This window comes from Triturus cristatus, chromosome 8 (assembly GCF_964204655.1).
Source record: "Triturus cristatus chromosome 8, aTriCri1.1, whole genome shotgun sequence".
NCBI classification, from domain to species: domain Eukaryota; kingdom Metazoa; phylum Chordata; class Amphibia; order Caudata; family Salamandridae; genus Triturus; species Triturus cristatus.
Genome location: NC_140591.1, coordinates 146,025,869 through 146,049,238, shown reverse-complemented (window position 1 = coordinate 146,049,238; position 23,370 = coordinate 146,025,869). Strand labels below are relative to the sequence as shown.

At 49.2% G+C, this 23,370-nt stretch overlaps 1 protein-coding gene across 1 annotated transcript in view; it reads right to left on the bottom strand.

The window, feature by feature from the left end:
* The window catches only part of LOC146801703 (cell surface glycoprotein CD200 receptor 1-A-like), a 281,333-nt gene that overhangs the window by 41,234 nt on the left and 216,729 nt on the right, over positions 1-23,370 (bottom strand). Inside the window, exons 3-4 of the mRNA XM_085621165.1 lie at positions 3,309-3,575; positions 240-360 (exon numbers count right to left, since the gene is read on the bottom strand). Of these exons, the coding sequence (XP_085477291.1) occupies positions 240-360; positions 3,309-3,575 (388 nt within the window). The remainder of the gene's footprint in view (positions 1-239; positions 361-3,308; positions 3,576-23,370) is intronic.

Genomic DNA, 23,370 nt, shown 5'->3' with positions numbered 1-23,370 from the left:
ATGTGTAATATAAAAAAATGTGTCAATATGTGTGATATACTGTCATTGCATTTGCCGCATTTATCACCAATCGCTTCCACCGCTGACCTAGATAGCCATTGGTAAGAACAAATGTTTTCAGCACTGCAAGCATGCAATATTTGAGGTGCTTGTGGGTGCCTTTCCACTGCACATCCTCTTATTAGCATCACTTATCCATTGACCCTTTCCATTGATAAGGTAGATGTTATGTACAATACCTGAGCTCCTGAGGCCTCTGGTAGAGAAGGAATCCCAAAATGGAGGAAAAGATGAGGAAGCTCAAAACTATAGGGAGCCAAATAGAGAGCGTCGCTTGCAAACCACCAGAGCTCCACAAACCTGCACAGACAGGCAAAAACATAATTATACAGAAAACAAAGGAAGACTACTATTGTCTACAGAAACAGCTAACGAGATCTCAGTGCATTATTGACCTACACAGCAAATAAATATGGAATTTCAACTGGTCTTAGACTTACAATCTTCTTTTACAAATGACGCCTGCATGCAATTGCAAAGCTTGTAAGACAATAATAAAGTGAAATAAATGAGTGTTTCTAATCTATGCACATAAAGTACTATTTGTTGGGCACAGGAGTGCACAAGCCGACCCAGAAATAGATTTTGACACCGAGTACGGAGACATGAGAACACTGACATCAGAATAAAACAGACAATGCGGGGAACGAAGGAACATGGACTGGAACCATTTAATACAGTCACTCAGGCAGCAGTTGGATGCCACTGTGGACGTCTACACATTGAAGTGCCTTTTCACACGATACATGCCTTCTTAATCAGCTTCAGCTGCCTGCGATTTCTAATTCAAGAGTGAGTGAATGAGTGCAATATTTGTAAAGCGCTAACGGTAAACCCTGGGGGCTTCATGGCGCTAACAGAAATGCAGTAAGACATGCTCAACCTAAATAGTGTACCTATTAAAAGAACAAAAACGTTTTAGGCTACTTTGTGAAGGAGATGAGACAGCTCTTATGCTGGATTGGTAAAGCGTTCCATAGCCTGTGGGCCAGAACAGAAATAGCTCTTGTATCTGATCTCGATTTTCTTATCCTTGGATCGCTAAGAGCAGTACATTTTCCAATCTTAAAGATCAAGTACGGGCTTCTTCGTAAGAAAGCCCATGAACATGGAGCTTTCTCCAGCATCCACAGCTATATAACAGTAACATAAGTTTTAAACGTGATCCGTATCGCCGCAGGAAGGCATCGTATTGCTTGTCATGCTTTTGAGATGATATCATGTTTCTGCAGATTTAAGATTGTCCTTACAGCTGTGTTTGCATGACCTAAAGCTTGTGATAAGCTTTCTCTGGTAAGTCCAAATAAAGTTTGAGTAGTGCAACTGAGAGTTTACCAATGCTTTGGTTAATATTGCTATTAGATTAGTCAGAACATTAGAGAAAACCCTATGTACACGTTTTGGCTGTAGAAAGGAGGAAGATATAACATCATTGATTTGAACATTAAGGGAAAGTTCCTCATCCAGGTAAAGCCGAAGGTCTTAACCTTCTCAGCAACAGAAGGAGGTGAACCCTGAGAATCAGCCCAGATTGTGAAGAGCACGGTTGACTTTTTCCAAAAGCAATCATCCCCGTCTGTTCTGCTTCAATCTTAAAAATTTGCAATCCATTCAATGCTGTTCCTCCATCAAACCGTTTTTAAAGACCACTCGTATTTCAATTAGTGCGGCATCAAAACTCAGAAGAATCTGGGAGGGGCCTACATATGAAATCATGCTGAATATAAATCCCTCAACAAAACGGGCCAGAAGTTGCATTTATATATTAAACAGAATTGGGAATATTGCAGATCCTTGTGACACTCAGCAAATGGCACTTACAATATTTTAATTATATGATATTTTAACTATAAACTTTCTATTCTACAAAAATGATTTAAATTAACCCAAGACAGAACCTGATATCTCCATTTCCTTGATCCACCAGATCAAGATGGAATGATGCACCATATCAAAGGAGACAGACAGATCACGCAATCCAAGAAAGGTGGAGTTATCTCTCTCCAGTTCTAATCTCGCTTGATTTAAGGTAGTGACCAAGGTGGTTTCTGTTCCAAAGCCTGGTGGGAAGCCTATTTGGGTATCAGCCAATATTTGGTTGTTTTCGAGAAGACTAGGGAGCAAATAGAGCTCATATTGTTCTTCAATTTTGGCCTAAATGGAATCAAGGAGATGGGTCTGTAAATACTAACTTCTAAATTGCTCACGTTCAGTTTCTTCAAGAGGGGTTTCATCACTGACAACTTCACAGCGGGTAAGAACCTGTGCTTCTGAGATGAACGGTTCAAAAAGGAAGTACAGGCCAGCAAGATGACCTCTGACATCTTTATCAGGATGTCAGTAGGCTAAATATCCAACGTTGAGCATGATTTCTCACTTGAAGCAGCCTTTCTACTTGAAACTCTAAAATCAAGGGAAGGCTGTCTACTAAAATGTTGCCATCCATACCTTTCTATGTCACTGTCCCCTATAAAAATGTCTTTCTTGATGTTGTTATAGATATCAGTGATTATCTTTCTAAAAACAATGCAAGTTTTCCACAAAATCCAGGTGCATTAAAAAAAGACAGTGTCAGGCAAAACAGTTTTGGAAGTTTCTTTATCGCTTGAAATATGTTTTACGACCATTTTCTGCTGTTAATATGACTTCACAAAAGTAATTAGCTTTAGCATAAGAGTATCTGCGCTTTGACTGTATACCTTCTTGGCAATACTGCAAAATGCATTATTGAAAATTGAAATATTTGTGTTGAGAGCACAAAATACCATAAAAAGCAGTGAATTTGCATCAAGAGATGCACCACCCACCCTACATTTTAAGCTAAACATTACATAGGCTTGGAATGATGCCTACGCTGTGGAATCTGGGTTTCCATGGTCCTAGAGAGGGAAAGGGTAGAAAAACCACCCTAGGAATGCACAGGAAAGTTGGCGAAAAGGCATGTGAAAAAAGCAGAACCCCTGAGTCTGTTTAAGTTAGAACCGATTGTCTAGAGCATTGATACTCAATGTACGGCGCGGGGGCCCCATGCAGCCCCATTGACCTTTACATGTGGCCCACTGGTCAACAGGAGCACTAAGCTGCTGTTTACTGGACTCAGCAGAATATAAAGATGTTAAATAGACAGACAATCATTTATTTCAAGGTTAATTGGTGTTAAAGAAAGAAAGTAGCTAGAGAATACTACCTAAACTAAGAACCTCAAAGCATTCATTCTTTCCTGAGACCAAGGAATATGCTTTCCTTACCCGCTCTCCCGTGAACTTCAATGGTGAAGTTGTTTTGTGGTTCTAAAAAGGTTGGATGTGACACCACACATGTGACGAGTGTTTCATTTTCATTGCTCGCTCTGTATGTACTGACAACGGTCACTGTCTTGTCTGGATGAACTTGCTGTTCCATGATGCAGCTCTCACATGCCGGGTGCCAGGAGATGTTCGCTGCTGGTTTTCCTCCGGAGGCCCGGCACACTGCCGTTGAGGGGTCCTCACTAGTCAGGGTAATCGTAGGAGGGACTAGGAGACGAGGAGAACAATGATATTAAATACAACTGCTTAACAGGCTAAGATCAACCAATAATATATCACTTCTCTTTGACTCAGATTGTAGCTGAGTGGAGGATGAGAACAACCAATAAGACACCACTTCAGTTTGGCTTAGATTGCAGCTCATTGGAGGATGAGCTCTACCAATGAGACTCCACTTCAGTTTGGCTTAGATTGCAGCTCATTGGAGGATGAGAACAACCAATGAGACACCACTTCAGTTTGGCTTAGATTGCAGCTCATTGGAGGATGAGATCTACCAATGAGACACCACTTCGGTTTGGCTTAGATTGCAGCTGTGTGGAGGGTAAGAACAACTAATAGGACATCTCTTCTGTTTGGCTTAGACTGATAAGTGGCCTGGAGCTGTCACTGCAGTCAGGTGGTTGAGATGCCTTCCATCTGACTGAACATTGGACAAATGTTCTAATATCACTCGCTGATAGGCATGACGTGTAAATATATCCTAGGTCACTTTTGGCACATGTAGAGAAAGTTTTGAAATTAAGTTGAATGGTTCTGATTTAATCTGTTGTCTTTTGCTAATCTGCTCTCTAAGAGACACATCTAGCCCACCACCAGTTTATTTAAAGGTGGTCCCTACAGTGGAACACAAACAAGTTACAATCTATACTAAGATTCACATATTTATTTAGTTGATTTGTCCAATGAACTTGCAAAACATCACTGAAAACACCTATACCAACGAATAATTTTATGAAATACTCTTTATAAATGTGCATCTGCAATATGTTCAGCAGAGCAAAAGATTTGGAGAGATTTGTGATTTAAGAGGTTCTGCTTGTTTTCCTAATTAGATAGCGGAGCATACACCGCTCGCTCCGCGAGGCATGCAGTAGTCAAGTATGGGAGACAAGCTGCCCCCCACTCTCCACCCATATTTTTGAATGGCTTCTGTCCTTGTCCTTCGTTAATGCTGGTGTGTGATTCCATAATAGGCTTGTTAGTCCAGTCTTAGTATGGCCATGACGTCATTTGTAACCTCCCATGGCTACTGGCCCCTTTTCTTTGCTGTTACACGGGCATTTACTATTTCCACCGTAGTCACGCAGCTTTGTCCGTGCCTTCTCTTCTCTCCCGCCCCCCCCCCTTGTCCTTGCTTTCTCCCCCCTCCCTCTCTACCGATGTCCGTGATTCCAAGTTGCCGATGTAATAGGTCTCCCATAAATTAGAGACCTATTGCATTGCAAATGCTTGTTTAGTTCAGAGAGATAAATGCCAATTAACCGTCTTTCAAATAAATAGTTAACAGGTTACTTGACGTCATTGCTTAACTAAAACTATTGTATGCGGTACGCAAGATGTCCAGGATAAATGTATACTACAAATGGATGTTAGGTACGTCGATCACACCAGGTAAGAAACGGGCGACATCATTATTTACTTGTGCATTGTATTCATTAGGGGAAAGTGTAACACAAACTGGCCATTCCGATCTCAGGTGTTTCAGGGGCAGGTGAGGCAAACAGCGCGAGGTCAGGAGGGCAGTAGTTCATGCCGGGTGACGTGGGACAATGCTGCTGACAGCTTCCTGAGCTTGTGGTGTGCTGGTTGGGCAAATCATGATCGGATGACCTAAGAGATCAGAGTGAAGGGGGTGGGGCTTGGGGCAATTGTTTGGAGGAGAAGGAAGGGAATAGGGGTGCAAATTGGCAGGGGGAATAAAAAGCGAGCGACATTGCTAAAACCCTTCAAATCTATGCATCTATCCCAGCATTGAAGCTCGTATAAAAACATGAGGAGCTCGAGGATAGGTGACAATCACTACAATGGCGAGCTGGGCACATGCCACAGAAATTGTGAAACCTGCAAGTTACAGGCACCAATACCAATGACGTAGCTCAGGAAATTGAGTGCCTGCTGCAGGCTTCAGTGTGAAACCTGCTGCCCAGAGGTGTCAATATTACAAAGACAGCTTATTTGGTTTAAGTAGAGAAAGAGAGTTACAGAGTGAGGCATTTGATACGTTGTGAACCTATTTACAAACTGCAACAAGCATTGGCAAAACCCATAGGTCCGGTGTTGGCTGTCAACCATTTGATTTTGTCAATGCTTCTCTTGTTCTGTCATGTTATTTTGCAAAACGTCATTGTTGGTGAAGCTGCCAAGACCTCATCAGTCCAAAAACATTGGCCTAAAGCAATTATAGTACTTAAGGCCCTAGTAGTCCCTCGCACTAGTGCAACTACATGCCGTGCACAATAGCCTGCCCGCCAGCTCGTTCGTGACAGCATGCTGTGCCATTACTCTTCTGCTGTTGTGTGTGTGTGAGCACAGAGCTCACTGGTGTGTTTGAATATGAGGTGCGATGGTTAATATGCTGTTGTTACAAGAGTGTGAGCGGAAGTGTCCATGATGGTGCCACTTTGTGTACTGTAGGTAGACAAAAAAATTAATGGATGGAATGCTTGGATTAACATCAGACACTGGAAATTACTCCTGGCTGCATGCCAGTCCATCATTCTTTGCGCACCATGCATCTCAGCTAGGATCCAGCTATATGCAAATCAGTTTCGGTCCTGCTCCAATAGGAACAATCCAGCCCGAATTGGCAGGTCAGGTCCCCTTTGAATGGGACACAAGCAACCCAGAGTGGTTTTGGCCTATCTGAGCTTCATCAGAGGGGTGAAGCTTGACTTATGTGGCACAGTGAGTGACACGTAGGCCCAGTGGCTCCCATGCTCACTGTGTCGAAGAACTACAGTTATACCTTTTTGCAGAGACCTTAGTAGATCAAAACTGGTTTGGGGTTGCTTGTGTTTTCATCTGGATGGGACCTGGCCTGGCAGTTTGAGCTGGACTGTTCCTATTGGTGGCATAGTGGAGGAAAATGATGGGCTAGAATCCAGACTGGAGCGATGGCCAGTGGGTGAGATTAATTCAAGCATTCCATCCATCACTTTGGTTGTTACTTTGTGCGCGGTACCCACAGCAAGCTTAGACAGGCTATTGGTTTCCTGATGCTTCCTCTGCATGATGGAGCTGTGCTCTCCTCCTTTGAGGCTGGATTTATAAGGAGCAGTTGGCATTTGCCAAGATTTCCCTGAGATGGGGATGTTGTAGGAATGCCCTTGGGACAGATCACTTTCAGAAGAGTATGAGAGGAATCCTGTTCAGCGATGACGTGTTTGTTGTTGTAATTATTGTTATTGATGACAAAAATTCTAATGGAAACAACAGCAGTAATGTCACGTACATCCATCATGGACACAAGAGAAAAATACAACCGTTAATAGTGATGCATGCTCTTATCCAACATAACTAACAAGCAAGGGGGGACAACAGAACCAGTCATTTGTCGGCAGTTAGAGTGGGGGAAGGGACGGGGGTGCCGGAAGTATCGCCTCAAAAAGAGGCGAAAGAAGGAAAGTAAAGTAAAGAAAAGAGAAAGAGGGATGAGATAGGAAAGAGAGGGGAGTGGGGAGCAGTGGACGAATGGTGGCATAAGCAGGCAGTGCCAGTGTACAGCATGGCAAAGGGAAGATTATAGGAAAGAGGGGGAAGGGGTGGGGAAAGGCACATGGTGACAGAGGAGAAGGGTGAGAGTCAGGGTCAGTCCTCACGTAGGAAGGGGGACCATATGAGAAAGAACAGGTCGGATTTATCTATCAAGTTATAGATTATGTTCTCATAGGAGGCAGTTTTGTACATGGCCATGAGCCATCTCTCATGCGTTGGCAATTGTGGGGATCACTAGTGCTGCCGAATACAGATCTTGGCAGCTGTGATAGTGGGGGTGAGCAAATGGCGAGCATGGTGCGTCAGCTGGGGAGGTCTGCTAGGTTATTGAGAAGGATCATTTGGCCTGAGAGTGGTGTTGGCACATCCATGGATTCCTGCAATCTGGACCCTACCACGTCCAAAAGGGATGGATGGCGGAGAACTCCAGAAAGATATAGAACACATGCGTGATCGCACCGCCAGCAGGAAGAGTGAGGCAACAGTCCCATGGCCTGGAGCCACGCCAGTGTCTAGTGCCAGCACTGGTGGATCCTATAAAGGCTCAACTTCATCCAGGCTTCCCGAACTCCCCGGCCCAGGCCCTTCAGGAGATCCTCCCAGTCCTCATACTCCACCTGTGGATGAGCCTGCCAGGTTGCCCTACGGCTTGCCACCTGAGGTTGTGAATAGAGGTGGTGAATCAGAAAATTGTAGAGTCCAGACATCACGACCTTCAACTGGCCCCAGGTGTTAAGGTACGCAAGCACTGGGGATTGGAGAATGGACCAGGCCTGTGGGACAAATTTGCTCATCAGGCAATGACATAGTTGTATATAATCCCACAGTTAATTAAGTGGCAGGCCAAATTCGTCCTGCAGCGCAGCAATTGCTTTGAGCTCACTGCAGGAGAGCAAGTGTGTGAGGGTTTGGATCCCTGCCACGCGCCAGGGCCCCCAATTAAGCATGTTCCTCCCAACGCGGATACCGTGGTTGTTCCAGATGGATGCTTTGTCATGCAGGTACACGTCTACCGAGAATCGCTTGTGGGCTCGTGCCCAGGTATTATACATTGCCTATAGAATAGAGTTCGGCGTCCATGTGTTGGGAGGACTGGGTAGGTAGAGGGAGAGCAGCCCTGCAGGCCCTCTACGAGCCGTTTCTCAATCGTGACCCAAAGCAGGGGGGGTCTCGTATCCAGGTGGGCATGTATGCCATTTGTGACAGATGAAGGGCCATGCAGTAATGCTCCATGGAGGAGAGGCCCAAGACTCCTGCGGACCTATGGGCAATACGTTTCCTGAAGGCCAATCAAGGCCTTGCCAGTCCCCTGTAAAAAGCTTTGATGGCTTTGTCCACCAGCTGAAGTGTTGAGAGGGGCGTTAGCTGAGAGAGCATGGCCAACACATACATGATCCACGGAAGGGACACCATTTTCACCGCATGAGTCCGACCTCACAGCGATAAGTTCAATTGGGATCACTTAGCAAAATCCAGTTGCATGTACTCCATGAGCGGGTCCGGATTGTCTGCCACCATGTGCTCCAAGCCTCTATTCACAAAGATGCCCTGATATTTGAAATGGGAATTTTTCCTCTGGAATGGATACCCGGAAATGGCGGCACTCGTGATAATCCTCGATAACAGGAGGGCTTCGCTCTTACCCCAGTTGACCTTATAGCCAGATATGGTCGCAAAGGCGCCAATGGCCTTCAGTACCACGGGGAGGGAGGAGGATAGCGTTGATAGGGTAAGCAGAATTTAGTCTGTATTTAAGTACAGCGTCGAGGGGCTCGGGCATGGGTATACACACAATCCGGTCTGACTGGCACAAATACGCTGTTAGCGGCTCCATGGCAAGGTGAAACAGTATGGGGGAGAGCGGACACCCCTGGCGTGTACCATGGCAAACCGAGAAAAGGTCAGAGAGGAAGCCACCGCAATTAACCTGCGCCAAGGGGGGAGTCATAGACCCTGCACACTCTGGGGATGAAATCCTTGTGTTGGCCAAATTTCTGGAGTGTGGCAAATAGGTAGTCCCATTCTATCCTCTCAAAAGCTTTTTCGGCGTCCAACGACAGTGCCAAGGCCTCTTCTAGCAAGTCAGGTGCCATTCAGAACGCATGGGCCAGCATTCCTATGTGATTGCTTGACGAGCGGCTTGTGACGAACCCCACCTATATGTGATGGATAAGGGAGGGTATAACAGGTTACAGTATGCTGGCCAGTATCTTAACATGCCCATTAAGCAGGTAGATGGGGCGGTAGCTGCTACAGAGGAAGGGGTTTTTCCCAGGCTTGGGGAGAATCAATATTGGAGCCTTATTGGATTGTAGACCGAGGGAGCCTGACCGGTCAGCCTCAGTGAAGGCCTTGTGGAGGAGATCCACCACCTCGGACTTGGTCCACCTGTAGAACTTTGCCAGGAAGCCATCCTACCCCAGGGCCTTATGATAGGGTAGGTTTGAGATGGCCTGCGTGATCTACTCCCTAGAGATGGCACGTCAGAGCAGTTCCCTACCTTCCTCCATGAGGCATGGTAAACAGACGCCATCCAGGAAGGCGGATACTTGTGCCCTGGGGGGTTATTTCTGGGGCGTAGAGGAATCGATAGTAGTAAGCAAACGCATCTGCAATTTCTTGCGGTTTGATGGCCAAGGTCCTCGAGTCAGTGGTGATGGCGGGCATAGCCATCCCTGTTTCCCTCTATTTCAGCTGCACCACCAGAAGCCTACCTGCCTTCTCCCCTTGTTTGTAATGCCTATACCTCAGCTTCTAGATTGTATATTCAACTTTGGAGTTAAAGAGTGTATTAAAGTTCATGCAGGTTCTCTCAAGGCTGTGCCTAGTGGCATCAGATGCGCAGGCTGTGTAGGGACGCGAGGCGGGCTATTTCTCCTTCCAATGCCATCTGCCCTTTTCTCCTCTGCCTGTTCGATAGAGCAGCATCACTCATCAACTAGTACCTAATGGTCACCTTCAACCCAACCATAGGGTCAGGGGTGAGTCAACTGAGCTCTTGTTGTGCTCACAATAGGTACGGATGTGGCTTTTAAGCAGCTCCTAACCCGTCAGGTGATTGTAACGGGATAGGTTAAGGCACCTTGGTTTTCGGATTGGCATTTCCAGACCCAGATCGGCCCGCAAGCTGATTGTGGAGTGGTCCAAAAGTGCGCCCTAAAAAATTGAAGCCTCACACGTACGGGGTGGGCCACCAAAAAGGAGTCTAACAGCGATTGTGTGACCTGAACCGGGGACAGGTATGTGTACTCTCTGTCCGTCGGGTGGAGAAGGCGCCACTCGTCTTGGAGGCCATGGTATTCCCTAATGTCTCCTAGAAGTCCCACGTCCACATTATGGATCCTGTCAATAGGATCTATTCAGTCCAAGATGAAGTCCCAGGCCAGACTCCATTCACCCCCAATAAGAATGTTCATTGTGTCTATTGCTTTCAAAACCCAGGTGAGCTGGTACAAGAAGGGGAACCTCGGGCCCTTTGGAGCATACACAGAGCCCACGCATAGCACCTTCCCACCAATCTTCAGCATGGTGAACGCATAACAGCCTTCAGGGTCTCCCCAGTACTGTATGGGGCAGCGACCTACGGCTCAGGATAGCCACTCTGCATTTCCAGGGGGCTGACAATCTGTCTGCTGCCCACGGGGAAAAGCTACTGTGGCTCACCTTGCCCATCCAGTCCCGCTGGAGCTTCTCTGCCTCTGCCACAGTGATATGTGTTTTCTGGATGAGGGTTACGTCAGCGTGCTTGGTATTGAGATGTGTCAGCACCTTTTTCCGCTTAACGTAGTATATGAGGCTGTTGACGTTCCAAGAAACTGGCCTTAGCCACCATCCCACGGATCCGCATTACCTCGGCCGAAGGAACATTCTTCTCCTACCTCACTGCAAAGACCTGGAACTCCCTGTTTCTACATCTCAGGCAATCACCGTCACTGCCTCAATTCAGGAAGGACCTCACGACCTGGCCCTTCAACTGAATCGCAGATCCCCTTGCCCCCACATTGCCTTGAGACCCTAACGGGTGAGTAGTCACGCTTTACAAGAACCTGATTCATTGATTGAGAAACGATATTAATGGTCGAGTGCAAGGGCATCGCAGGCTGTGAAACCCGGGGGCTGGGGCCTACAGTAGAATATGGGAGGAGTGGACCCACCTGTCAAATTCTGCGGGCCAAAAGTGGAGATCGGGACTAAGAAAGGTGGTTGCTCAGGCACTGACTTCAGTGCCTTCTACCTGCCACTCTGCGTACGGTGTGCCTTGCCCTGGTGCCGGGGCACTCGAGGCTACACATCCATGTGCCCAAAAGTGGGAGCACCACCCCCCACCACGGAAGGAAGGTCTGGGGGGCATAGGGCTGTATCCATGCCCCCATCCTGCAGTCTATCCAGAAAGGCCTGTAGAGCTTTTGGGTCGTAGAAGTCCTTGGATTTGCCATCCATGGTAATCCATACCTGCGGGCTCGAAGAGGCCACATTTGATGTCTCATTTTCGAAGTTTTGGCCAAAGGGAGAGGAAACCCCTCCACAGGTTGTTTGTCTCCCTGGAAATGTCTGCTGCAATTTGAATTTTGTGGCCTTCAAAGTCGTAGGGCCCATGCGCTCTTGCCGCTGTCAGGGTCCGATGCACCTGCTTGTGCCAGAGGAAGCAGGCTATAATGGGCCTCACAACTGGCAGGTTAGAGGTTGCCTCGACCATATCCTATGGAACCAGTGCACCTCCAATGGGGGCAAGAAGGCGATTCCAAGTCACTGAAAAAGCCCCTGATCTCGGCGCCCTTACCTTCTCCAGGACCCTCGTTGTCCCTCTTGCTCCGATCCTTGAGGTCCACAATCTTTTCATTTAAGGCGTGAAGTTCCTGGTGCCTGTCTGGAAGGAGCTCGAATCTAGATTCTAAGGAGGACAGACAATGCTCCAGGGCCTCCACCTTGTGGAAGACAGAGATCTCAGCACAGATCAATTTAGTTTCCACTGTTAGGTCAGTCATCTTCACGTCCATAGCCTCCAGCCTCAGCCCTACCACTGTTTCCTCCTCTAGGATCAGATCCATTGTGGTCTCCGAGGGACCGGACAGGGTAGGTGAAGATTTGGCTTGGGAGACCACTTCAGTAAAAAGCAGCTGCCGCGTCAGCTTCCCGGATGCCATCATGGGATAAGCAGACTCCCGCACCTGACAGCTGAACGGAAAAAAGGGTCAAGGGTAGAGCATGGTCCCCAATGAGAGGGGGAGGGGGAGGGAGAGCCTGGACTGCAAAGGACAAGTCAAGTCTACAGGGGCCACCAGTACGCTGTAGCGGTGCATGGGCAGGGAGTGGAGCAGCAGCTGGATGTGTCCACGTTCGGGCCGATGCAGTCAGACGGGCACTCCAGTGGAGGAAGATAGCACTCAGGAATCAGTAGTCCCAACCACGGCTAAGCCTGCCGCAGGGCTGTCTGTGGCCTTTGCTTGAAGGGTGGTTACAGGATGTCTCCAGTGGACCTGATCCCAAGATCCTTCCCACTAAGTGAACACCAGTGTGGATGCAACTAGTAGCAACGTAGAGGCCGTCCCTGGCCAATGAGCAAGATTCCGTAGGTTAGTGGGGTAGGCCAGGAGTGAAGAGTGTGGCCTGGGAGCCCTTGAAGGGTAAGCGGGTCCAGTAGGCCGGGTGGAAGCAGGAAGCCAAGACAAGGGCCTATGTAGTAGGCTCCGACGCCCCTGTGCTGGTTGTGTCACATGCAGCCTCCATGCGGCATCTCTAATGGCAGCAGGCATAGGAGCCAGCAGCTCGCAGTACTCAGTGTTCAGGATTCAAGGTTCTTTTTCCTCAGGCTCCATACCCAGACAGGGCACAGGCAGGTGTTGCCTCCCCTCAGAGGTACATCAAGCGTCCAAGACATTGTGTGGCCTCAGGGCTAAGAGGGCTGCGAGTTGGTGAGTAGCTAGGACCAGCAGCATGGAGGCAGTATGGGACATAAGCACCTACCCACGGGAAGCAGGGTCCAGCCGCCAAGGCGAGCCTCAACTCTTCCAAAATAGCGAGGCTACCACTGCGCGCCACTGGCATCCCCATTTAGAGCATGCCTCGTGGCTCCAAAGCAGCCAACCCTCTCCCCCTTTGCTAAGGGGCCACCTGCTTCAGAGAAAATGGCCCATACAGTAGAATGTGATGGGGGCGGGGCGCAGCCGTAGATGTCCCAAGCCTTTTGGAGGCTCAGAGGCAGTGGCGAGAGGCATGCTGGGCTAATTTAGCGCTCGGGGGCTGATGGCGTCAGGAATGGTCGGGCCCCTACGGGCAAGGATTGAAGCAGGCCCTGCACCGCAGCTCTCACGCAGCCCACACCTCTGCTGCTGGGGGGACCGCCAGCCCGCAGAGAAAATGTCCCATGTGGTGGAGGGACGTGTGACCATGTGTGCCCCCAGCCCTGATTGGATGGCAGAGGAGGCTTAACAATAGGGCGGGCGGTGGTAGACGTACTGCCTTGGGTCACTGCTCCGTGGTAGCTCGCAGGGACCTTTGGCTCCAGGAGAGTTTGGGCTCTTCATGGCCAAGCCGTCAGGCTCTGTGCATGTCTCTGTCTGCGCAGGCTCGATTAATGAAGCCAAGACCACTCCCCCAGCTCCTCTGCAGTGTTGCAGGCATCCCCAGCAAGAATGGCAGCCATGGATCGCTGGGTGCAAGCGTTGTTCTCCTCAGGGCCTCTCAGTACAGTTGAGTCACGGGATCAGGTGGCCATCTTCTAAGGTGGCCAGACTCCGCCCCCCCAGCAGAGCATTCTTAACACAAACACAGGGCAGAATTTACAAAGGATGTAGGCCGGGCAAAGTCACACAAACTGACTCTAACAAGCATATTTACTTGCAACCACAAAAAGCATTTTGAGATGGCAACGTGTACATATAGCTCTTTGTGTTTGGCATAGGCGTACCCGCCGACGCTACTTCATGGACCACAATTCTTTGGGGTAACACGCTGGTAGGACTAGCAGAGTGCGGCCAATCGGATTTTTGTTTATATTCAGGCTCCCTTGAGCCGGTGGGGCTGACGAGCCCATGGCTTCGCACCTGCGCGCCTTGAGTGGTACTTTACCTGAGAATATTTTTTGGCAGCCTACGCAGCAACCCTACACACATACCTACTCCCTGCTGACGAGAGGCAACTACCTCGAAACACGTGTCCAGGGATGGCTAACGCGACACTCATTTTCATTTTAAACTTTTGGCATAGGTGTACCCGCCGACGCTACTTCATGGACCACAATTCTTTGGGGTAACACGCTGGTAGGACTAGCAGAGTGCGGCCAATCGGATATTTAGCTCTTTGTGTTACTTTGCACAACTTTGTGTCAAGGGAGCGTTACTTGGGTGTAACTTGGGTGGATTAGCGTAAGCACCCATAGTTTTTGACAGGAATCTCAATCTATTAAAATGGACTGTGCTTGTGTAGAAAAAGAATGCCTTCGCGGAGCAGACGCTAACATGAATAAAGGTTGCAACTTCTCTAAACATTCCACACGTGTGTTGCACTGTACAGCACATATACAATGTGTGTAATGTTGAAGACTAGTAGAATTTTGTACTGAAAAAGTATGCATCCAATACACGTCCTATGAGAGGCAGCACCATGGTGCAAAAATTGAGCTTGGCTCTAGTCACCCCGCTTAGGCACCAGCGCAGGAATAGTGAACAGCAGCAGGGGCTTTTTTTTATAAATATTCATTTGTGGTGCTTTCTACGTCTTACAGACTGCATCGCAGCAATTACGATTAGTGCACTGTGTTGCACTAAAAATAATAAATCTGACAGTTGGTGTGAGTGCCTCGCTGGCCCAGCCTTATCCCTGCAAAAACAACAATTGATGGACAGAATGCAGAACAATGTCATACATTCACCCCAGTACAGAGATCTGGGCCTAAATCCATCATTTTTTTGCTCACCATGCCATTCCAGTTTGAACCCAGCCATATGCAAATCAGTCTTGACCCTGTGCCCCATGGGAACAGTCCAGCCCGAACTGCCAAGCCAGGTCCTCCCTGGACTGGAAACAAGCATCCTAGGACCGGTTTCAGGCTTTCAGCCCTCGTCAGCCAGGATAGCTTGATTCCAGTGGCATGGAGAGCACGGGACTCACGTCTGAGCATACCCGTCCCACTCGGGGTGACAAATGCAAAAACAACAATTGATGGACAGAATGCAGAACAATGTCATACATTCACCCCAGTACAGAGATCTGGGCCTAAATCCATCGTTTTTTTGCTCACCATGCCATTCCAGTTTGAACCCAGCCATATGCAAATCAGTCTTGACCCTGTGCCCCATGGGAACAGTCCAGCCCGACCTGCCAAGCCAGGCCAGTGAAGACATGGCTTGGCAGATCGGGCTGGACTGTTCCCATGAGGCACAGGGTCAAAACTGATTTGCATATGGCCATGTCTAAACTGGGGTGGTGTAGTGGGCAAAAGAACAATGGATTTAACCCAGATCTCTTGACTGGGAGAGAATGTCTGCATTGTCAGCATTCCGTCCATCAATTGTTTGTTGTAACGCTTTTCGCCCTAAGTGGGATGGGTATTCCCAGACGTGGGACCCGTGCTCACTACGCCACTGGAGTCAAGCTATCTTGGCTGATGACGGCTGATAGCCAGAAACTGGTCCTAGGATGCTTGATTCCGGTCCAGTGAAGACATGGCTTGGCAGATCGGGCTGGACTGTTCCCATGAGGCACAGGGTCAAGACTGATTTGCATATGGCCATGTCTAAACTGGGGTGGTGTAGTGGGCAAAAGAACAATGGATTTAACCCAGATCCCTTGACTGGGGGAGAATGTCTGCATTGTCAGCATTCCGTCCATCAATTGTTTGTTGTAACGCTTTTCGCCCTAAGTGGGATGGGTATTCCCAGACGTGGGACCCGTGCTCACTACGCCACTGGAGTCAAGCTATCTTGGCTGATAGCCAGAAACCGGTCCTAGGATGCTTGATTCCGGTCCAGTGAAGACATGGCTTGGCAGATCGGGCTGGACTGTTCCCATGAGGCACAGGGTCAAGACTGATTTGCATATGGCCATGTCTAAACTGGGGTGGTGTAGTGGGCAAAAGAACAATGGATTTAACCCAGATCTCTTGACTGGGGGAGAATGTCTGCATTGTCAGCATTCCGTCCATCAATTGTTTGTTGTAACGCTTTTCGCCCTAAGTGGGATGGGTATTCCCAGACGTGGGACCCGTGCTCACTACGCCACTGGAGTCAAGCTATCTTGGCTGATGACGGCTGATAGCCAGAAACCGATCCTAGGATGCTTGATTCCGGTCCAGTGAAGACATGGCTTGGCAGATCGGGCTGGACTGTTCCCATGAGGCACAGGGTCAAGACTGATTTGCATATGGCCATGTCTAAACTGGGGTGGTGTAGTGGGCAAAAGAACAATGGATTTAACCCAGATCTCTTGACTGGGGGAGAATGTCTGCATTGTCAGCATTCCGTCCATCAATTGTTTGTTGTAACGCTTTTCGCCCTAAGTGGGATGGGTATTCCCAGACGTGGGACCCGTGCTCACTACGCCACTGGAGTCAAGCTATCTTGGCTGATGACGGCTGATAGCCAGAAACCGGTCCTAGGATGCTTGATTCCGGTCCAGTGAAGACATGGCTTGGCAGATCGGGCTGGACTGTTCCCATGAGGCACAGGGTCAAGACTGATTTGCATATGGCCATGTCTAAACTGGGGTGGTGTAGTGGGCAAAAGAACAATGGATTTAACCCAGATCTCTTGACTGGGGGAGAATGTCTGCATTGTCAGCATTCCGTCCATCAATTGTTTGTTGTAACGCTTTTCGCCCTAAGTGGGATGGATATTCCCAGACGTGGGACCCGTGCTCACTACGCCACTGGAGTCAAGCTATCTTGGCTGATGACGGCTGATAGCCAGAAACCGGTCCTAGGATGCTTGATTCCGGTCCAGTGAAGACATGGCTTGGCAGATCGGGCTGGACTGTTCCCATGAGGCACAGGGTCAAGACTGATTTGCATATGGCCATGTCTAAACTGGGGTGGTGTAGTGGGCAAAAGAACAATGGATTTAACCCAGATCTCTTGACTGGGGGAGAATGTCTGCATTGTCAGCATTCCGTCCATCAATTGTTTGTTGTAACGCTTTTCGCCCTAAGTGGGATGGGTATTCCCAGACGTGGGACCCGTGCTCACTACGCCACTGGAGTCAAGCTATCTTGGCTGATGACGGCTGATAGCCAGAAACCGGTCCTAGGATGCTTGATTCCGGTCCAGTGAAGACATGGCTTGGCAGATCGGGCTGGACTGTTCCCATGAGGCACAGGGTCAAGACTGATTTGCATATGGCCATGTCTAAACTGGGGTGGTGTAGTGGGCAAAAGAACAATGGATTTAACCCAGATCTCTTGACTGGGGGAGAATGTCTGCATTGTCAGCATTCCGTCCATCAATTGTTTGTTGTAACGCTTTTCGCCCTAAGTGGGATGGGTATTCCCAGACGTGGGACCCGTGCTCACTACGCCACTGAAGTCAAGCTATCTTGGCTGATGACGGCTGATAGCCAGAAACCGGTCCTAGGATGCTTGATTCCGGTCCAGTGAAGACATGGCTTGGCAGATCGGGCTGGACTGTTCCCATGAGGCACAGGGTCAAGACTGATTTGCATATGGCCATGTCTAAACTGGGGTGGTGTAGTGGGCAAAAGAACAATGGATTTAACCCAGATCTCTTGACTGGGGGAGAATGTCTGCATTGTCAGCATTCCGTCCATCAATTGTTTGTTGTAACGCTTTTCGCCCTAAGTGGGATGGGTATTCCCAGACGTAGGACCCGTGCTCACTACGCCACTGGAGTCAAGCTATCTTGGCTGATGACGGCTGATAGCCAGAAACCGGTCCTAGGATGCTTGATTCCGGTCCAGTGAAGACATGGCTTGGCAGATCGGGCTGGACTGTTCTCATGAGGCACAGGGTCAAGACTGATTTGCATATGGCCATGTCTAAACTGGGGTGGTGTAGTGGGCAAAAGAACAATGGATTTAACCCAGATCTCTTGACTGGGGGAGAATGTCTGCATTGTCAGCATTCCGTCCATCAATTGTTTGTTGTAACGCTTTTCGCCCTAAGTGGGATGGGTATTCCCAGACGTGGGACCCGTGCTCACTACGCCACTGGAGTCAAGCTATCTTGGCTGATGACGGCTGATAGCCAGAAACCGGTCCTAGGATGCTTGATTCCGGTCTAGTGAAGACATGGCTTGGCAGATCGGGCTGGACTGTTCCCATGAGGCACAGGGTCAAGACTGATTTGCATATGGCCATGTCTAAACTGGGGTGGTGTAGTGGGCAAAAGAACAATGGATTTAACCCAGATCTCTTGACTGGGGGAGAATGTCTGCATTGTCAGCATTCCGTCCATCAATTGTTTGTTGTAACGCTTTTCGCCCTAAGTGGGATGGGTATTCCCAGACGTGGGACCCGTGCTCACTACGCCACTGGAGTCAAGCTATCTTGGCTGATGACGGCTGATAGCCAGAAACCGGTCCTAGGATGCTTGATTCCGGTCCAGTGAAGACATGGCTTGGCAGATCGGGCTGGACTGTTCCCATGAGGCACAGGGTCAAGACTGATTTGCATATGGCCATGTCTAAACTGGGGTGGTGTAGTGGGCAAAAGAACAATGGATTTAACCCAGATCTCTTGACTGGGGGAGAATGTCTGCATTGTCAGCATTCCGTCCATCAATTGTTTGTTGTAACGCTTTTCGCCCTAAGTGGGATGGGTATTCTCAGACGTGGGACCCGTGCTCACTACGCCACTGGAGTCAAGCTATCTTGGCTGATGACGGCTGATAGCCAGAAACCGGTCCTAGGATGCTTGATTCCGGTCCAGTGAAGACATGGCTTGGCAGATCGAGCTGGACTGTTCCCATGAGGCACAGGGTCAAGACTGATTTGCATATGGCCATGTCTAAACTGGGGTGGTGTAGTGGGCAAAAGAACAATGGATTTAACCCAGATCTCTTGACTGGGGGAGAATGTCTGCATTGTCAGCATTCCGTCCATCAATTGTTTGTTGTAACGCTTTTCGCCCTAAGTGGGATGGGTATTCCCAGACATGGGACCCGTGCTCACTACGCCACTGGAGTAAAGCTATCTTGGCTGATGACGGCTGATAGCCAGAAACCGGTCCTAGGATGCTTGATTCCGGTCCAGTGAAGACATGGCTTGGCAGATCGGGCTGGACTGTTCCCATGAGGCACAGGGTCAAGACTGATTTGCATATGGCCATGTCTAAACTGGGGTGGTGTAGTGGGCAAAAGAACAATGGATTTAACCCAGATCTCTTGACTGGGGGAGAATGTCTGCATTGTCAGCATTCCGTCCATCAATTGTTTGTTGTAACGCTTTTCGCCCTAAGTAGGATGGGTATTCCCAGACGTGGGACCCGTGCTCACTACGCCACTGGAGTCAAGCTATCTTGGCTGATGACGGCTGATAGCCAGAAACCGGTCCTAGGATGCTTGATTCCGGTCCAGTGAAGACATGGCTTGGCAGATCGGGCTGGACTGTTCCCATGAGGCACAGGGTTAAGACTGATTTGCATATGGTCATGTCTAAACTGGGGTGGTGTAGTGGGCAAAAGAACAATGGATTTAACCCAGATCTCTTGACTGGGGGAGAATGTCTGCATTGTCAGCATTCCGTCCATCAATTGTTTGTTGTAACGCTTTTCGCCCTAAGTGGGATGGGTATTCCCAGATGTGGGACCCGTGCTCACTACGCCACTGGAGTCAAGCTATCTTGGCTGATGACGGCTGATAGCCAGAAACCGGTCCTAGGATGCTTGATTCCGGTCCAGTGAAGACATGGCTTGGCAGATCGGGCTGGACTGTTCCCATGAGGCACAGGGTCAAGACTGATTTGCATATGGCCATGTCTAAACTGGGGTGGTGTAGTGGGCAAAAGAACAATGGATTTAACCCAGATCTCTTGACTGGGGGAGAATGTCTGCATTGTCAGCATTCCGTCCATCAATTGTTTGTTGTAACGCTTTTCGCCCTAAGTGGGATGGGTATTCCCAGACGTGGGACCCGTGCTCACTACGCCACTGGAGTCAAGCTATCTTGGCTGATGACGGCTGATAGCCAGAAACCGGTCCTAGGATGCTTGATTCCGGTCCAGTGAAGACATGGCTTGGCAGATCGGGCTGGACTGTTCCCATGAGGCACAGGGTCAAGACTGATTTGCATATGGCCATGTCTAAACTGGGGTGGTGTAGTGGGCAAAAGAACAATGGATTTAACCCAGATCTCTTGACTGGGGGAGAATGTCTGCATTGTCAGCATTCCGTCCATCAATTGTTTGTTGTAACGCTTTTCGCACCTAAGTGGGATGGGTATTCCCAGACGTGGGACCCGTGCTCACTACGCCACTGGAGTCAAGCTATCTTGGCTGATGACGGCTGATAGCCAGAAACCGGTCCTAGGATGCTTGATTCCGGTCCAGTGAAGACATGGCTTGGCAGATCGGGCTGGACTGTTCCCATGAGGCACAGGGTCAAGACTGATTTGCATATGGCCATGTCTAAACTGGGGTGGTGTAGTGGGCAAAAGAACAATGGATTTAACCCAGATCTCTTGACTGGGGGAGAATGTCTGCATTGTCAGCATTCCGTCCATCAATTGTTTGTTGTAACGCTTTTCGCCCTAAGTGGGATGGGTATTCCCAGATGTGGGACCCGTGCTCACTACGCCACTGGAGTCAAGCTATCTTGGCTGATGACGGCTGATAGCCAGAAACCGGTCCTAGGATGCTTGATTCCGGTCCAGTGAAGACATGGCTTGGCAGATCAGGCTGGACTGTTCCCATGAGGCACAGGGTCAAGACTGATTTGCATATGGCCATGTCTAAACTGGGGTGGTGTAGTGGGCAAAAGAACAATGGATTTAACCCAGATCTCTTGACTGGGGGAGAATGTCTGCATTGTCAGCATTCCGTCCATCAATTGTTTGTTGTAACGCTTTTCGCCCTAAGTGGGATGGGTATTCCCAGACATGGGACCCGTGCTCACTACGCCACTGGAGTCAAGCTATCTTGGCTGATGACGGCTGATAGCCAGAAACCGGTCCTAGGATGCTTGATTCCGGTCCAGTGAAGACATGGCTTGGCAGATCGGGCTGGACTGTTCCCATGAGGCACAGGGTCAAGACTGATTTGCATATGGCCATGTCTAAACTGGGGTGGTGTAGTGGGCAAAAGAACAATGGATTTAACCCAGATCTCTTGACTGGGGGAGAATGTCTGCATTGTCAGCATTCCGTCCATCAATTGTTTGTTGTAACGCTTTTCGCCCTAAGTGGGATGGGTATTCCCAGACGTGGGACCCGTGCTCACTACGCCACTGGAGTCAAGCTATCTTGGCTGATGACGGCTGATAGCCAGAAACCGGTCCTAGGATGCTTGATTCCGGTCCAGTGAAGACATGGCTTGGCAGATCGGGCTGGACTGTTCCCATGAGGCACAGGGTCAAGACTGATTTGCATATGGCCATGTCTAAACTGGGGTGGTGTAGTGGGCAAAAGAACAATGAATTTAACCCAGATCTCTTGACTGGGGGAGAATGTCTGCATTGTCAGCATTCCGTCCATCAATTGTTTGTTGTAACGCTTTTCGCCCTAAGTGGGATGGGTATTCCCAAATGTGGGACCCGTGCTCACTACACCACTGGAGTCAAGCTATCTTGGCTGATGACGGCTGATAGCCAGAAACCGGTCCTAGGATGCTTGATTCCGGTCCAGTGAAGACATGGCTTGGCAGATCGGGCTGGACTGTTCCCATGAGGCACAGGGTCAAGACTGATTTGCATATGGCCATGTCTAAACTGGGGTGGTGTAGTGGGCAAAAGAACAATGGATTTAACCCAGATCTCTTGACTGGGGGAGAATGTCTGCATTGTCAGCATTCCGTCCATCAATTGTTTGTTGTAACGCTTTTCGCCCTAAGTGGGATGGGTATTCCCAGACGTGGGACCCGTGCTCACTACGCCACTGGAGTCAAGCTATCTTGGCTGATGACGGCTGATAGCCAGAAACCGGTCCTAGGATGCTTGATTCCGGTCCAGTGAAGACATGGCTTGGCAGATCGGGCTGGACTGTTCCCATGAGGCACAGGGTCAAGACAGATTTGCATATGGCCATGTCTAAACTGGGGTGGTGTAGTGGGCAAAAGAACAATGGATTTAACCCAGATCTCTTGACTGGGGGAGAATGTCTGCATTGTCAGCATTCCGTCCATCAATTGTTTGTTGTAACGCTTTTCGCCCTAAGTGGGATGGGTATTCCCAGACGTGGGACCCGTGCTCACTACGCCACTGGAGTCAAGCTATCTTGGCTGATGACGGCTGATAGCCAGAAACCGGTCCTAGGATGCTTGATTCCGGTCCAGTGAAGACATGGCTTGGCAGATCGGGCTGGACTGTTCCCATGAGGCACAGGGTCAAGACTGATTTGCATATGGCCATGTCTAAACTGGGGTGGTGTAGTGGGCAAAAGAACAATGGATTTAACCCAGATCTCTTGACTGGGGGAGAATGTCTGCATTGTCAGCATTCCGTCCATCAATTGTTTGTTGTAACGCTTTTCGCCCTAAGTGGGATGGGTATTCTCAGACGTGGGACCCGTGCTCACTACGCCACTGGAGTCAAGCTATCTTGGCTGATGACGGCTGATAGCCAGAAACCGGTCCTAGGATGCTTGATTCCGGTCCAGTGACGACATTGCTTGGCAGATCGGGCTGGACTGTTCCCATGAGGCACAGGGTCAAGACTGATTTGCATATGGCCATGTCTAAACTGGGGTGGTGTAGTGGGCAAAAGTACAATGGATTTAACCCAGATCTCTTGACTGGGGGAGAATGTCTGCATTGTCAGCATTCCGTCCATCAATTGTTTGTTGTAACGCTTTTCGCCCTAAGTGGGATGGGTATTCCCAGACGTGGGACCCGTGCTCACTACGCCACTGGAGTCAAGCTATCTTGGCTGATGATGGCTGATAGCCAGAAACCGGTCCTAGGATGCTTGATTCCGGTCCAGTGAAGACATGGCTTGGCAGATCGGGCTGGACTGTTCCCAAGAGGCACAGGGTCAAGACTGATTTGCATATGGCCATGTCTAAACTGGGGTGGTGTAGTGGGCAAAAGAACAATGGATTTAACCCAGATCTCTTGACTGGGGGAGAATGTCTGCATTGTCAGCATTCCGTCCATCAATTGTTTGTTGTAACGCTTTTCGCCCTAAGTGGG